This window comes from Oncorhynchus mykiss, chromosome 5 (genome assembly GCF_057628025.1).
Source record: "Oncorhynchus mykiss isolate SJ-2025 chromosome 5, ASM5762802v1, whole genome shotgun sequence".
Lineage (NCBI taxonomy): Eukaryota > Metazoa > Chordata > Actinopteri > Salmoniformes > Salmonidae > Oncorhynchus > Oncorhynchus mykiss.
In genome coordinates this window covers 98292201-98309439 of record NC_143026.1, presented here as the reverse complement: position 1 = coordinate 98309439, position 17239 = coordinate 98292201, and the positions used below count along the sequence as shown (strand labels likewise).

Genomic DNA, 17239 nt, shown 5'->3' with positions numbered 1-17239 from the left:
ATCTCTTTATTACGGACAGACCGCTCTCCATCTTCACAACCATTGAATATGTTTTGACCATGACAGTTTACAAGTAATTTAGTCCTCTCAACTTGTACAACAGCCACTAGAACGTAGGAAATTATTTGCACCAAATAGAATGCTCTTCGTTTTAGAGATGTTCAGGACAAGTTTATTACTGGCACCCATTCCAAAACAGACTGCAACTGTTAAGGGTTTTGATGACTTCATGGGCATATGGTTGAATCCTCAGTATACATGGACATACAGGCTTTGTGTAATGCCAGTGACAGGTCATTGGTCAAAATATAAAAAAGTGGCAGAGTTGAAGAGCTGCCCTGTGGTACACTACACCTTAAATGTTTCACATTAAAGAAGCCCTTCTGAGTTCTATTAGATAGCTCTGAATCCACATAACAAGTTCTCAACAACAGGTTATGGTCAGTACTGTCAAAGGCTGCACTGAACTCTAACAGAACAGCACCCACAATTGTCTTATTTTACATTTATGTCAGAGAAGTACATGTTGAGTGCCCTTCTCTATAAGCATGCTGAACGTCTGTTGTTAATTTGTTTACAGAGAAATAGTGTTGTACTGTATTTTCAACAGTTTGCTGATAGGTCTGCTGTTAGAACCAGTGTAAACCAGCTGCTTTACCACTCTTGGGTAGCCACATGACTGGCTTCCCTCCAGGCCTGAGGACAAATACTTTTCTCTAGGCTCAGATTAAAAATATGACCGACAGATGCTTTTCTTTAATTGTTATTTTTTTCATGCATGAGTTGACGGCTCACTGTTCGTCGTTGACGTTTCCTGCCTAAGTTTGCCCTCTTTGCCAATTGTCTCGTGCCCTCCCTCTCAGTCTCTCCATGACATTAGCACATTGAGAGACTGCTGCCACACAGACAGACAGATCTTACCCTCTGAACGTCTCCAGTGAGTTGAGCTAGCAGCATTGTTGGAAAGATCATAAACAACGCATTATAATACAGCAAGCCATACTTCCCCAGCTCCTGAGAGGGAGAGAGGGGCAAGAGAGGGAGAGAAGGGAGGGGAAGAAGAGGCAGAGAAGAGAACAGAGAGGGTTATTCATGATGGTACATTCCTCTCTAGCCAGCATATAGCTGTCACCAGCTCACTGCTCTACAACAAACTCTTTGGGGTTGTTGGGATGGCATGCTAACAATATATATGGTGGTAGGGTTATCATTAGTCTAAAGAACCGTACATAAAAATGACTTTGGCAGTAGTAGAATAGCATAACTAGCAATAGAATAGTATAACTAGCGGCAGTATAACATAACTTGCGGGAGAATAACGAGCGGTAGAAAAGTATAACTAGCAGTATAATAGTAGTATAGCTAGTGGTAGAACAGTATAGCTAGTGGTAGAACAGTAGAACTGTGGTATAACTAGTAGTAGAACAGTATAACTAGTGGTATAACTAGTAGTAGAACAGTATAACTAGTAGAACAGTATAACTAGTGGTAGAACTAGTGGTAGAACAGAATAACTAGTGGTAGAACTAGTGGTAGAACAGTATAACTAGTGGTATAACTAGTAGTAGAACAGTATAACTAGTAGCAGAACAGTATGACTAGTAGTAGAAGAGTATAACTAGTAGTAGACCTAGTGGTAGAACAGTATAACTAGTGGTAGAACTAGCAGTATCACTAGTAGTAGAACAGTATAACTAGTGGTATAACTAGTAGTAGAACAGTATAACTAGTGGTATAACTAGTAGTAGAACAGTATAACTAGTGGTAGAACAGTATAACTAGTGGTATAACTAGTAGTAGAACAGTATAACTAGTAGCAGAACAGTATAACTAGTAGTAGAACTAGTGGTAGAACTAGTAGTATAACAGTATAACTAGTGGTATAGCTAGTGGTAGAACAGTATAACTAGTAGTAGAACAGTATAACTAGTGGTAGAACAGTATAACTAGTGGTATAACTAGTCGTATAATAGTATAACAGATGGTAGAATAGTATAACTAGTGGTAAAACTAGTAGTATAACTAGTGGTAGAACAGTATAACTAGTGGTAGAACTAGTGGTAGAACAGAATAACTAGTGGTATAACTCGTAGTAGAACAGTATAACTAGTAGCAGAACAGTGTAACTAGTGGTAGAACTAGTGGTAGAACAGTATAACTAGTAGTAGACCTAGTGGTAGAACAGTATAACTAGTGGTATAGCTAGTGGTAGAACAGTATAACTAGTGGTAGAACTGATGGTAGAATAGTATAACTAGTGGTATAACTAGTAGTAGAATAATATAACTAGTAGTAGAAGAGTATAACTAGTAGTAGAAGAGTATAACTAGTGGTAGAACAGTATAACTAGTGGTAGAAGAGTATAACTAGTGGTATAACTAGTAGTAGAACAGTATAACTAGTAGTAGACCTAGTGGTAGAACAGTATAACTAGTGGTATAACTAGCAGTATCACTAGTAGTAGTACAGTATAAATAGTGGCATAACTAGTAGTAGACCAGTATAACTAGTAGTAGAACTAGTAGTAGAACAGTATAACTAGTAGTAGAATAGTATAACTAATGGTAGAACAGTATAGCTAGTGGTATAACTAGCAGTATCACTAGTAGTAGAACAGTATAAATAGTGGCATAACTAGTAGTAGACCAGTATAACTAGTAGTATAACTAGTAGTAGAACAGTATAACTAGTAGTAGAATAGTATAACTAATGGTAGAACAGTATAACTAGTGGTAGAACAGTATAACTAGTGGTATAACTAGTAGTAGAACAGTATAACTAGTAGTAGAACAAGTGGTATAACTAGTAGTAGAATAGTAGAACTAGTAGTATAACTGATGGTAAAATAGTATAACTAGTGGTAGAACTAGTAGTAGAATAGCATAACTAGTGGTAGTAGTCGAATAGTATAACTAGTGGTAGAACAGTATAACTAGTGGTAGAAATGGTAGTAGAATACTATTACTAGTAGTAGAACTAGTGGTGATGAGAGATCGTCAAAGCAGTAGCATGAAGTGAATTAGAAAGCTAGCAGACAGTGTAATATGAGTGCAACAGCCAACCTCATCTCATGTCAACTCCCAAAATTAACTCTCATTCAGAAGTCACCAAGGGTGACAGTGGGTCACTTTCTAAACATATCTCAGCCTGCCTGTGCTATACTGGAGTACAAGCCTTGATAATTGATTGAGTTAAAACGTCAGTCACAAGTTTTGTCTGATTAGCTAAACTAACTGGTATCCAGCGATAACATGTGAAGGATAGCTTGCCTTCCATTATCTCCACATACACTACATGGACACCCGCTCTACAAACATCTCATTCCAAAATCAGGGGCCTTAAAATATGGAGTTTGTCCCCCCTTTGCTGGGAAGGCTTTCCACTGGACGTTGGAACATTGCTGCGGGGACTTGCTTCCATTCAGCCACAAGAGCATTAGTGATGTCGGCCGATTAGACCTGGCTCGCAGTCGACGTTCCAATTCATCCTAAAGGTGTTTGATGGGGTTGAGGTCAGGACTCTGTGCAGGCCAGTCTAGTTCTTCCACCCCGATCTCGACAAACCATTTCTGTATGGACCTCGCTTTGTGCACGGGGTCATTGTCATGCTGAAACAGGAAACGGCCTTCCCCAAACTGTTGCCAAAAAGTTGGAAGCACAGAATAGTCTAGAATGTCATTGTATGCTGTAGAGTTAAGATTTCCCTTCAATGGAACTAAGGGGCCTAGTCTGAACCATGAAAAACAGCCCCAAACCATTATTCCTCCACCTCCCTGACCAAGGCCCTTCTCCCCCGATTGCTCAAATTAATGTAATACATTTTTTAATAAGGCTATAACGTAACAAAATGTGGGAAAAGTGATAGGGTCTGAATACTTTCCGAATGCTAGGTGCTAAATATATTAGTCCAGCTAGGTGCAACATACGGTATCAGTCAAAAGTTTGCACTTCTCGCAACCTGCTTCATCTGGAATGCTTTTCCAACAGTCTTGAAGGAGTTCCTACATATGTGAGCACTTGTTGGCTGCTTTTCCTTCACTCTGCGGTCCAACCTCATCCCAAACCATCTCAATTGGGTTGAGATCGGGTGATTGTGTAGGCCAGGTCATCTGATGCAGCGTCCTTCTTGGTCAAATAGCCCTGACACAACCTGGAGGTGTGTTGGGTCATTGTCCTGTTGAAAAACAAATGATAGTCCCACTAAGACCAAACGAGATAGGATGGTGTATCGCGACAGAATGCTGTGGTAGCCGTGCTGGTTAAGTGTGCCTTGAATTCTAAATTCCAAGCTTTAACTTCTTGACTGATGTCTTGAGATGTTGCTTCAATATATCCACATAATTTTCCTATCTCAAACAGTCAAACAGTTCTATTTTTGTTTCATCAGACCAGAGGACATTTCTCCAAAAAGTACGATATTTGTCCCCATGTGCAGTTGCAAACCGTAGTCTGGCTTTTTTATAGCGGTTTTGGAGCAGTGGCTTCTTCCTTGCTATGCGGCCTTTCAGGTTGTCGATATAGGACTCAATTTTCTGTGGATATAGATACATTTGTACCCGTTTCCTCCAGCATCTTCACAAGGTCCTTTGCTGTTGTTCTGGGATTGATTTGCACTTTTCGCACCAAAGTACGTTCATCTCTAGGAGACAGAACGTGTCTCCTTCCTGAGCGGTATGACGGCTGCGTGGTCCCATGGCGTTTATACACTCCCAAGGATGACTTTCTAAGACCTTGGCTGATTTCTTTAGAGATTTTCCCCATGATGTCAAGCAAAGAGGCACTGAGTTTGAAGGTAGGCCTTGAAATACATCCACAGGTACACCTACAATTGACTCAAATGATGTCAATTTGCCGATCAGAAGCTTCTAAAACCATGACATAATTTTCTGGAATTTTCCAAGCTGTTTAAAGGCACAGTCAACTTAGTGTATGTACACTTCTGAGCCACTGGAATTGTGATAGTGAATTAATCAGTCTGTAAACAATTGTTGGAAAAATTACTTGTGTCATGCACAAAGTAGATGTCCTAACCAACTTGCCAAACCTATAGTTTGTTAACAAGAAATTTGTGGAGTGTTTGAAAAACAAGTTTTAATGACTCCAACCTAAGTGTATGTAAACTTCCGACTTCAACTGTGATCACAAAAAATGATCACAAGAACGGTGAGCAAAAATCCCAGAACCACACGGGGGGACCTATTGAATGACCTGCAGAGAGCTAGGACCAAAGTAACAAAGCCTACCATCAGTAACACACTATGCCGCCAGGGACTCAAATCCTGCAGTGCCAGTCGTGTCCCCCTGCTTAAGCCAGTACATGTCCAGGCCCATCTGAAGTTTGCTAGAGAGCATTTGGATGATCCAGAAGAAGATTGGGAGAATGTCATTTGGTCAGATGAAACCAAAATATAACTTTTTGGTAAAAACTCAACTCGTCGTGTTTGGAGGACAAAGAATGCTGAGTTGCATCCAAAGAACACCATACCTACTGTGAAGCATGGGGGTGGAAACATCATGCTTTGGGGCTGTTTTTCTGCAAAGGGACCAGGACGACTGATCCGTGTAAAGGAAAGAATGAATGGGGCCATGTATCGTGAGATTTTGAATGAAAACCTCCTTCCATCAGCAAGGGCATTGAAGATGAACCGTGGCTGGGTCTTTCAGCATGACAATGACCCCAAACACACCGCCCGGGCAACGAAGGAGTGGCTTCGTAAGAAGCATTTCAAGGTCCTGGAGTGGCCTAGCCAGTCTCCAGATCTCAACCCCATAGAAAATCTTTGGAGGGAGATGAAAGTCTGTGTTGCCCAGCAACAGCCCCAGAGGAGATCTGCATGGAGGAATGGGCCAAAATACCAGCAAGTGTGTGAAAACCTTGTGAAGACTTACAGAAAACGTTTGACCTCTGTCATTGCCAACAAAGGGTATATAACAAAGTATTGAGATAAACTTTTGTTATTTTCCACCATAATTTGCAAAACAATTCATTAAAAATCCTACAATGTGATTTTCTGGATTTTTTTTCTCATTTTGTCTGTCATAATTGAAGTGTACCTATGATGAAAATTACAGGCCTCATCTTTTTAAGTGGGAGAACTTGCACAATTGGTGGCTGACTAAATACTTTTTTGCCCCACTGTATATACACACACACATTAGTCCAGCTAGCTGCTTACATACCTTGGAGTCAAGCTTCTGCTTGACGTAGGCTCCGTTAGCTGCAGTCAGAACATCATTTAGCAGAATAAACACATAGCCTTGGAGGTCGAACGACAGGTCAGCACTGGAGAGAGAACACGTACGGACGGACACATACAGCAGGTCAGTGCAGTAGAGCGCAGAGACAGGTCAGAAACATAAGAGAGGGCGTACATGTTGGAACATGTATTTAGCTGGGGGCAGAGACTCAGCTTACACACGCCATAAAGATAACATTCTAGAGTGGGCATGACTCCTCCAGCACAACTCAAAGAGATCATTTAAACACTTTATGAATTGATTCATTTTATTTTTGGTAAAACAATATGCAGTTTAAAACAGTTTTTAAAATACAAGAAACCCAGAGGATGACACATTGTTACGGATACAGGTATCCTGTGTTCTTTTCTCTCCTTCTCCTCACAGGTGAAAATCATCACTCCCCAACCAGTCACCAATCAATCATCAATCAGAAGACACACCTCCTCCTGTTTCCTACCCAATCACAGTTCCTTTTTGTTTGTTTGCTCTAGAGCTCAATCTCTCTGTAAATGACATATGTCTGTAGATCGCTCCGTTTCACCCTCTCCTACTATGTCTCTCTATCGCTCTTTATGTATTGAGCTATCTTTTGTTTGAGCACCTCCATATCACTTTGTCCTCACATGTGAGTATTGTTTTTGGTTATGGTGTTTGTGTTTGTTTGCTGGTGGGAAAAGGGGGAACCAAGACAAGTCGCCCATGGGCATACACTACCCGTAGGTAAACTTTGTTAAATACACTAGTTAGAACTGGGCGGACCACCCACTCTATTTTGGTTAGTTAGTTAGCTGTTGAAATAGGCTAGTCTAGCTTAGGGATGTTTTTGAATACTTATTATTTCTTTCCTTGGGTCCAGCTCAGCCCCTTTTCCTGCTTCCCCCCCATTACCGTGTGTTTTCTAATTTAGTTGTCTGTGGTCATTTCGTTCTCACTTTTACTTTTTCACTATTATAATTTGCATGAGTTATGTTACGGGTCTCGTTACCATCTCCCCTAGACTGTCGGGCCAAAAGGGATTCGTAACACACATGAAAGCGTAAACACTTATTTCCAATGTGGTCATTCAGCGTAGGACAAAAACGGGACATAACACAAGAAAATACATGGAGATACTGGTGTGGACCCTAACCCTTCTCTGTGCACCAGGAATAAAGCTGACCTAAAGATAATATATACCATATGAATAAAGTTGACCTAAAGATATATAACATATTAATAAAGCTGTCCTAAAGATATATAACATATGAATAAAGCTGACCTAAAGATATTATATACCATATGAATAAAGTTGACCTAAATGTTTTATGCATGCTCTTCAAACAATCACTGCCCGCACCTGCCTGCATCACTACTCTGGAAGGTTCTGACTTAGAATATGTGGACAACTACAAATACCAAGGTGTCTGGTTACTGTAAACTCTCCTTCCAGACTCACATTAAGCATCTCCAATCCAAAATGAAATCTAGAATCGGCTTCCTATTTCGCAACAAAGCATCCTTCACTCATGCTGCCAAACATACCATCCTACCGATCCTTGACTTCGGCGTTATAATTTACAAAATAGCCTCCAACATTCTATCCAACAAATTGGATGCAGTCTATCACAGTGCCATCCGTTTTGTCACCAAAGCCCCATATACTACCCACCACTGCGACCTGTACGCTCTCGTTGGCTAACCCTCGCTTCATACTCGTCGCCAAACCCACTGGCTCCAGGTCATCTACAAGCCTCTGCTAGGTGAAGCCCCGCCTTATCTCAGCTCACTGGTCACCATAGCAGCACGCGCTCCAGCAGGTATATCTCACTGGTCACTCCCAAAGCCAATTCCTGATTTGGCCACCTTTCCTTCCAGTTCTCTGCTGCCAATGACTGGAACGAACTGCAAAAATCACTGAAGCTGGAGACTCATATCTCCCTCACTAGCTTTAAGCACTAGCTGTCAGAGCAGCTCACAGATCACTGCACCTGTACATAGCCAATCTGTAAACAGCCCATCTACCTACCTCATCCCCATACTGTATTTATTTATTTATCTTGCTCCTTTGCACCCCAGTATCTCTACTTGCACATTCATCTTCAGAACTTTACCATTCCAGTGTTTAATTGCTATATTGTAATTACTTCGCCACCATGGCCTATTTATTGCCTTACCTCCCTTATCCTACCTCATTTGCACGCACTGTATATAGATTTTTTTCTACTGTATTATTGACTGTATCTTTGTTTATTCCATGTGTAACTCTGTGTTGTTGTTTGTGTCGAACTGCTTTGCTTTATCTTGGCCAGGTCGCAATTGTAAATGAGAACAAGTTCTCAACTAGCCTACCTGGTTAAATAAAGGTGTTCTCAACTTGCCTACCTGGTTAAATAAAGGTGTTCTCAACTAGCTTACCTGGTTAAATAAAAGGTGAAATAAATACAAATACAAAACTATACCATATGAATAAACATGTCCTAAAGATATTATACTAAATTAATAAAGCGGTCCTATAGATGATATACCATGACTAAAGCTGACGTCAGACTCTTCACACATGGAGCAGTAGAACGTACCTTGCCGCTACAAACGCCCCCAGGATCATAGTAAACACTGTTAGCTGGACAGGCCTGGAGAATGTCTTCCTGAAGAGTTGAAGAGTAAAAGGTTAGAAACTAAGTACAGGCCTTCAGACAGTCTTCAGACCTCTTGATTTATTCCATGTTGTGTTACAGCCCGAATTCAAAATGGATTCAATAGATTTCACAAAATAACCCATTATAACAAAGTTTAAACATGCATTTAGAAATTGTCGCAAATGATTTGAAACTGAAATACAAAAACTTATAATTTACATAAGCATTCACACCCTTGAGTCAATACATGTCAGAATCACTTTGGAAGTCTTTCTAGGTAAGTCTATCAGCTTTGCACACCAGGATTATAAAATATTTGCACATTATACATTTTTTTTATTCTTCAAGCTCTGTCAAGTTGGTTGTTGATCATTGCTAGACAGAAATGTTAAAGTCTTGACAGATTTTTAAGCCAATTTACACTGGACAAAAATAAAACGCAACATACAATTTCAAAGATTTTACTAAGTTACAGTTCATAAGAAAATCAGTCAATTGAAAAATTCATTTGGCCCTAATTTGTGGATTTCACGACTGGGAATACAGATATCTTTTAAAAAAAAATAGGGGCGATGATCAGAAACCAGTCAGTATCTGGTGTGACATATCCTTCGCATTAAGTTGTTGATTGTGTTCTGTGGAATGCTGTCCCACTCCTCTTGCTAGATATTGACTGGAACATGCTGTCGTACATGTCAATACAGAGCATCCCAAACATGCTCATTTGGTGACATGTCTGGTGAATATGCAGACCATGGAAGAACTGGGATATTTTCAACTTCCAGGAATTGTGTACAGATCCTTGAGACATAGGGCCATGTATTACCATGCTGAAACATGAGGTGATGGTGGATGAAAGGCACAAAAAAAAAAAAATGGGCCTCAGAATCTCATCATGGTTCACTACACCACCTAACCAAAAGTATCTGGACACCTGCTCGTCAAACATCTCATTCCAAAATCATGGGCATTAATATGGAGTTGGTCACCCCTTTGCTGCTATAACAACAACACACTCTTCTTGGAAGGCAATCCGCTAGATGTTGGAACATTTTGGTCAGCCACAAGACCATTAGTAAGGCCGGGCACTGATGTTGGGTGATTAGGCCTGGCTCAGTCGGCGTTACAATTCATCCCAAAGGTGTTCGATGGGGTTGAGATCAGGGCTCTGTGCAGGCCAGTTAAGTTCTTCCACACCGATCGACAATCCACTTCTGTATGGACCTCGCTTTCTGCATGGGGGCACTGTCATGCTGAGACAGGAAAGGGCCTTCCTCAAACTGTTGCCACAAAGTTGGAAGCACAGAATAGTCTTGAATGTCATTGTATGCTGTAGATTTAAGATATCCCTTTACTGGAACTAAGGGGCCTAGCCCGAACCATGAAAAACAGCTCCAGACCACTATTCCTCCTTCACAAAACTTTTCAGTTGGCACTATGCATTCGGGCAGGTAGCGTTGTCCTGGCATCCGCCAAACCCAGATTTGTCCGTCGGACTGCCAGATGGTGAAGCTTGATTTATCACTCCAGAGAACGCGTTTCCATTCCATTGGCTGAAAGCTTTACACCACTCCAGCCGACGCTTGGCATTGCACATGGTGATCTTAGGCTTGTGTGCTGCTGCTCGGCCAGGTAAACCCATTTCACGAAGCTCCCAACAAACAGTTCTGGTGCTGACGTTGCTCCCAGAGGCAGTTAAGAACTCTGTAGTGAGTGTTGCAACCGAGGACAGACAATTTTTTACAAGGTACGCATGTCAGAAATCCCATTCTGTGCGCTTGTGTGGGCTGCAGCTGAGCCCTTGTTGCTCTTTTCCACTTCACAATAACAGAACTTAGTTGCCTGGTGCAGCTCTCGCACGGCAGAAATTTTACAAACTTACTTGTTGGAAAGGTGGCATCATATGACGGTGCCACGTTGAAAGTCACTGAGCTCTTTGGTTAGGCCATTCTACTGCCAATGTTTGTCTATGGAGATTGCAAAGCTGTGTGCTCGGCTTTATACACCTGTCAGCAATGGGCGTGGCTGAAATAGCCAAATCCACTAATTTGAAGAGGTGTCCACATACACTATATACAAAAGTATCTCTGTGACATGTCTGAGTATGCAGGCCACAGAAGGAACATTTTCAGCCTCCAGGAACTGTGTTCAGATCCTTGCGACATGGGGCTGGCTGTACATTATCATGCTGAAACATGAGGCTATGGCAATGGATGAATGACACAATAATGGGCCTCAGGATCTCGTCATGGTATCTCTGTGCATTCAAATTGCCATCGATAAAATGCTAATTGTGTTTGTTGTCCGTAGCTTATGCCTGCCCATACCATAACCCCACCACCACGGGGCACTCTGTTCACCATGGGACATCAGCAAACCGCTCGCCCACACGACGCAATGCACGTAGTCTGCCATCTGCCTGGTACAGTTGAAACCGGGATTCATCCATGAAGAGCGCACTTCTTCAGCGTGCCAGTAGCCATCGAAGGTGAGCATTTGCCCACTGAAGTTGGTTACAACGCCAAATTGTAGTGAGGTCAAGATCCTGGTGAGGATGACGAGCAAGCAGATGAGCTTGCCGGAGACTTTTTCTGGCCTTTTGTGCAGAAATTAGTGCTAGTCTCGGACCATCCCGCAGGTGAAAGAGTCAGGAGGTGGAGGGGCTGGCGTGATTGTTACACTTTGCTTGCCGATGCGAGGCCGGTTGGACGTACTGCAAACTCTTTAAAACAACGTTGGCGGCGGATTATGGTAGAGAAGTTTAACATCAATTATCTGGCAACAGCTCTGGTGGACATTCCTGTAGTCACCATGCCAATTGCACACTCCCACAACTCGAGACATCTGTGGCATTGTGTTTGAGACAACTGCACATTTTAGGGTGGCAGGTTATTGTACACCTGTGTAATGATCATGCTGTTTAATCAGCTTCTTGATATGCCACACCTATCAGGTGGATGGATTATCTTGGCAAAGGAGAAATGCTCACTAAGACATTTGTAAACAAACGTATGCACAACATTTCTGGGATCTTTCATTTCAGCTCATGAAAATGGGGACCAACACAATAAAAGAACACCTTACACAGGGACTGTGAAGAGACATTTTTATGCATTTTGTATTATGTGATACGACTAATACTGTATGTGGTTGTCTCGCCTGGCTATCTTATTAAGATCAATGCACTAGCTATGGGCCACTCTGTTGAAGAGTGGTACTCAGTGATGTGTTGGATTTGCCGAAACAAAGTTAATTTCTTTGCCACATTTTGTGCAGTTGTACTTTAGTGCCTTGCTGTCGCCAGGATGCATGTTTTGGAATACTTATATTCTGTACAGGATTCCTTTTCACTCTGTCACTTAGTTTAGTATATCAATTACAATGTTGTTGATCATCAGTCCTCTCCTGTCACAGCCATTAAAAATCGGTAAATGTTTTAAAAAGTCACCATTGGCCACATGGTGAAATCCCTGAGCGTTTTCCTTTCTCTCCGGCAACTGAGTTAGGAAGGACGCCTGTATCTTTGTAGTGACTGGGCTTATTGATACACCATCCAAAGTGTAACTAATAACTTCACCATGATCAAAGGGATATTCAATGTCTGCTTTTTTTTTTAAATTAACCATCTACCAATAGGTGCTTTTCTTTGCAAGGCATTGTAAAACCGCCCTGGTCTTTGTGGTTGAATCTGTGTGAAATTCACTGCTCGACTGAGGGACAGATAATGTGTGGGGTACAGAGATGAGGTAGTCATTCAAAAGTCTTGTTCAACACCATTATTACACACAGAGTGAGTCTATGCAACTTATTATGTGAATTGTGAAGCACATCTTTACTCCTGAACTTATTTGGACTTGCCATAACAAAGGGGTTTAACACTTAGGAGTAAATACATGTCAGCTTTATATTTTGTATTAATTTGTAAAACATAATACCACATTGACATTATGGGGTATTGTGTGTAGGCCAGTGACAAAAAAAACTACATTTAATCCATTTTAAATTCAGGCTGTAAGACAACAAATTGTGGAAAAAGTCAAGGGGTGAATACTTGGAGGCACTATTTTATTACAGACATACAGACAGGTCATTTAGGGGTGAATCTTAACTGCCACTTCAACAAATATGTTTCCTTGGTCTCCAATGACATCAATGCATGACTACCGGAAAATCACATAGTAGAAGTTAGGATTCTCCCTTTAGAGGATAGAGACAAAACAAAGCTGTATAACCTAGTGTTTCAATATTCAAACAAAATAAATATATTTAAATAATATTAAATAGTAAATCATACTTGAGCAGCAGAACTTCAGCCATCATGGTGAAGAGGATGGAGAACCTCCTGAGGACTGTGAACATCGGCAGGCTGGTAGAGAACAATATCATCATCATCATCATCTATCCACTACCTCCAAAACAACACAGCTAGATGAAGCCTCAGATAACCTCCTGCGCCCCCAGATAACCCCAACCTGCGCCCCCAGATAACCCCAACCTGCACCCCCAGATAACCCCAACCTATAACCATTCCATATAACCCCAAATATTACCAGAACATACAGTGCATTATTCAGACCCTTGATTTTCTCCACATTTTGTTATGTTACAACCTTATTCTAAAATGAGTTTTCCCCCTTTTCAATCTAGGCAGGGTAGCCTAGTGGTTAGAGAGTTGGACTAGTAACCGAAAGGTTGCAGGTTCAAACCCCCGAGCTGACAAGGTACAAATCTGTCGTTCTGCCCCTGAACAGGCAGTTAACCCACTGTTCCTAGGCCGTCATTGAAAATAAGAATTTGTTCTTAACTCACTCGCCTAGTTAAATAAAGGTAAAAAAATATATATAATCTACACACAATACCCCATAATGAGAAAGCAAAAACAGGTTTTTAGACATGTTGGTATTAAAAATAAACATAAATGCCTTATTTACATAAATATTCAGACACTTTACTCAGTACATTGTTGAAACACCTTTAGCAGCGATTACAAACTTGGCACACCTGTATGTAGGGGAGTTTCTCTCATTCTTCTCTGCAGATCTGCTCAAGCTCTGTCAAGTTGGATTGGTAGCGTCGCTGCACAGCTATCTTCACGTCTCTCCAGAGATCAGGTTCAAGTCCGGGCTCTGGCTGGGCCACTCAAGGACATTGAGACTTGTCCCAAAGCCACTGCTGCTGTGTCTTGGCGTCATTGTCCTGTTGGAAGGTGAACCCTCACTCCAGTCTGAAGGTCCGGAGCACTCTGGAGCAGGTTTTCATCAAGGATCTCTGTACGATGCTCGGTTCGTCTTTCTCTCAATCATGACTAATCTCCCAGTCCCTGCTACTGAAAAACATTACCACAGCACGATGCTGCCACCACCATGCTTCACTGTAGGGATGGTGCCAGGTTTCCTCCAGACGTGACGCTTGGCATTCAGGTCAAAGAGCTCAATCTTGGTTTCATCAGGCCAGAGAACCTTGTTTCTCATGGTCTTAGAGTCTTTAGGTGCCTTTTGGCAAACTCCAAGCAGGCTGTTGTGCCTTTTACTGAGGAGTGGCTTCCAACTGGCCACACTACCATAAAGGTCTGATTGGTAGAGTGATGCAGAGATGGTTGATGCAGAGATGTCCTTCTGGAAGGTTCTCCCATCTCCATAGAGGAAATCTGTCAGTCACCTCCCTGACCAAGGCCCTTCCCCATTGCTCAGTTTGGCCAGGCAATCAGCTCTAGAAAGATTCTAGGTGGTTCCATTTAAGAATGATGGATGCCACTGTGTTGTTGGGGACCTTCAATGCCGCAGAAACGTTTTGGTACCCTTACCCAGATCCGTACCTCGACACAATCCTGTATCAGAGCTCTACGGACAATTGTTTCGACCTCATGGCTTGGTTTTTGCTCTGACATGCACTGTCAACTGTGGGACCTTATATAGACAGGTGTATCTGCCCAATCAATTGAATTTACCACAGGTGGAATCCAATCAAGTTGTAGAAACATCCAGTACGATCAATGGAAACAGGATGCACCTGAGCTTAATTTCGAGTCTCATAGCAATTGGTCTGAATTACTTCCCTTATTTACATCTTTTTTATTTTTAATACATTTACAAACATCACTAAAAACCTGTTTCGCTTTGTCATGTGGTATTGTGTGTAGATTGATGAGGAACATGTTTATTTTAATCCCTTTTAGAATAAGGCTGTAACGTATCAAAATGTGGGAAATCAGAAGGGGTCTGAATACTTTCCGAACCCCCAGATAGCCACAACATATAACCCCCCAGATAGCCACAACATATAACCCCCCAGATAGCCACAACATATAACTCCCCAGAGCCACAACATATAACCCCCCAGAGCCACAACATATAACTGGGCGATATGACGATACATATCATGTGACAATAGAAAAACATCTAACGTTTAATATTATGCTCTATCGTTTATTTCATTGTGTCGCAAATCACTCTTTAGGGCAATATTTTTAGTCAACTGGACGACGCTTTGCGTTCTGGAAATTTGCAACAAATATGGAGTAGAGTGAATGTGACACAGAGCTCATACCTAAAAGAGGAGCTACTTCGGTCGCATGGACATGATTTGGGTATGAAACTTCTGACATGGACCAGAAAACTGTCCTTTGCAAAATATGCCGCAGGCCGGTCCAGACAACAGGCTCAAAAACCACAAACCTCTTTTACCACATACGCAATAATCATGTGAAACAGTACGGAGAGTCTCCACGGACGAGACCCAAAAAAGTAAAGTCGAGTGCTCAAAACAAATCCGACTCAGATGTTGCAAGAGAGGTTTACTCGCGGCACACCATATGGCAAAGAATCACGAAGATGGAAGGAGATAACAGCTGCTGTTACAACTTACATCTGCAAAGACATGGCACCAATTTACACGGTCAAGAAACAGGGGTTTTGTGAGTGAACACTCGACCCAAGGTACCAAATTGATATGTGACAAGTATTAATGCCAAAATATCATGCAACACAGGCAAGCCCCCCCCCCCCCCAAAAAAAAAATAAAATATATAGACATATATACATATATTTTCAACTATAGTTGAAGTGTTCTCCATTTACCTTTTTCGATTTAATACATTTATATTTTGTTACATGCTTAATTGAAAATGTGCACAAAAGTTCTCCTTTTATTTAGAACCTACCAAATATGAGTAAGTACCTTTCATTTGTAGAGTATAATTCAAAATGTAATGAGAAATAGGCCTTTACATGTGGTCATTTTATATAAACTATTGATTCATTGAATTTACAGAAAAGGTACTGTATCTTGATATGTATCGTTATCGGGATTTGAAATGAATATATCGGGATGAGATTTTGGCCATTTCACCCAGCCCTACCACAACATATATACATTACATATAACCATAACATATAAACCCAGATAAGCATAACATACTTTAGCCGTTTTGTCCCAAACAGTCCAGTTATCTGGTTCCCTACGTACAAGAAAGGGAGTGGGAAGGTCTGCAACAAGAGAAACACGTTACACACACAAAGATGGACACAGACAGACATGCACACCTACCTATTAGCTGACTGACTCACCTTGCGAGGTATACTATGGTCGAAGTCTGGGAAACTCAGCACCCTCAGAGCCTTGCCCACCCACAGCACGACCACGGTGGCCAGCATCTATAACAGACACCTCAGTTATACTGGATTAACACACCGCACTTTCTCTCTCACACACAAACACAGGAATAACACACTTACTTGCCCGATGCCGACACATATTGACGAGGGGAACCTGAAAGTAAAAATGTATCGTACGTTGACAAGAAAACAGCTTGAGAAAATTGACAAACATCTCGTCTAACTTCGTGATATGAAGGTGTCCCAAACGGTGACACAACGAGTAGTCAGCTAGCTAGTGTAGCGATGAAAGTTAAACTTTAAATAAATTAACATTAGCCACCAAAGCCTCAAACCCGTAGCTAAGTTACCTACATAGAAAATATAAATAAATGTCTAAATGTGTATCTAACGTTAGTAGGAAGTAACTCGCCGGCGTTAATTAACTAGCTAAATAACGTAACCTGTCCAAGCAGTATTATTTCACTAGCAAGTGAGTTTACGTTAGCTAGTTGATAAATAGCCTGATCAGAATCAAACAGTACGTAGCATCGCTGTGTGTCTAGATGTTTTTGGAACCTAGCGAACAGACTAAACGGAAATCAAACAAACCTATAGTTTGTGAGGATGCTCTTGTTTACCACGACGATGAGAAAAGAACTGAGTCCGTAAAATACCGCGGCGAACAGCTTCACGAACACCGTGAGAGATTTGTCCGCCATCCCCAAGCACTCTTTCCTCTTTCCCACTCTCTATCCTTCTCTCGAAGAGTCTAAACGGGATCACTGGGACG

General features: G+C 41.5%; 1 protein-coding gene across 5 annotated transcripts in view; it reads right to left on the bottom strand.

The window, feature by feature from the left end:
• LOC110524904 (nucleotide sugar transporter SLC35D2) overlaps positions 1 to 17239 on the bottom strand; it is a 25263-nt gene extending 8024 nt beyond the window's left edge. For 2 of the 5 annotated variants that reach the window (XM_090236559.1, XM_021604867.3), the window contains exons 1-8: positions 17059 to 17239; positions 16588 to 16621; positions 16420 to 16506; positions 16271 to 16338; positions 13149 to 13220; positions 8795 to 8863; positions 6180 to 6282; positions 922 to 1014 (exon numbers count right to left, since the gene is read on the bottom strand). In XM_090236559.1, coding sequence (XP_090092685.1) covers positions 922 to 1014; positions 6180 to 6282; positions 8795 to 8863; positions 13149 to 13220; positions 16271 to 16338; positions 16420 to 16506; positions 16588 to 16621; positions 17059 to 17168 — 636 coding nt within the window. In that variant the 5' untranslated portion in view covers positions 17169 to 17239. The remainder of the gene's footprint in view (positions 1 to 921; positions 1015 to 6179; positions 6283 to 8794; positions 8864 to 13148; positions 13221 to 16270; positions 16339 to 16419; positions 16507 to 16587; positions 16622 to 17058) is intronic. The other 3 variants (XM_090236560.1, XM_021604868.3, XM_090236561.1) reach the window with 2 other exon arrangements.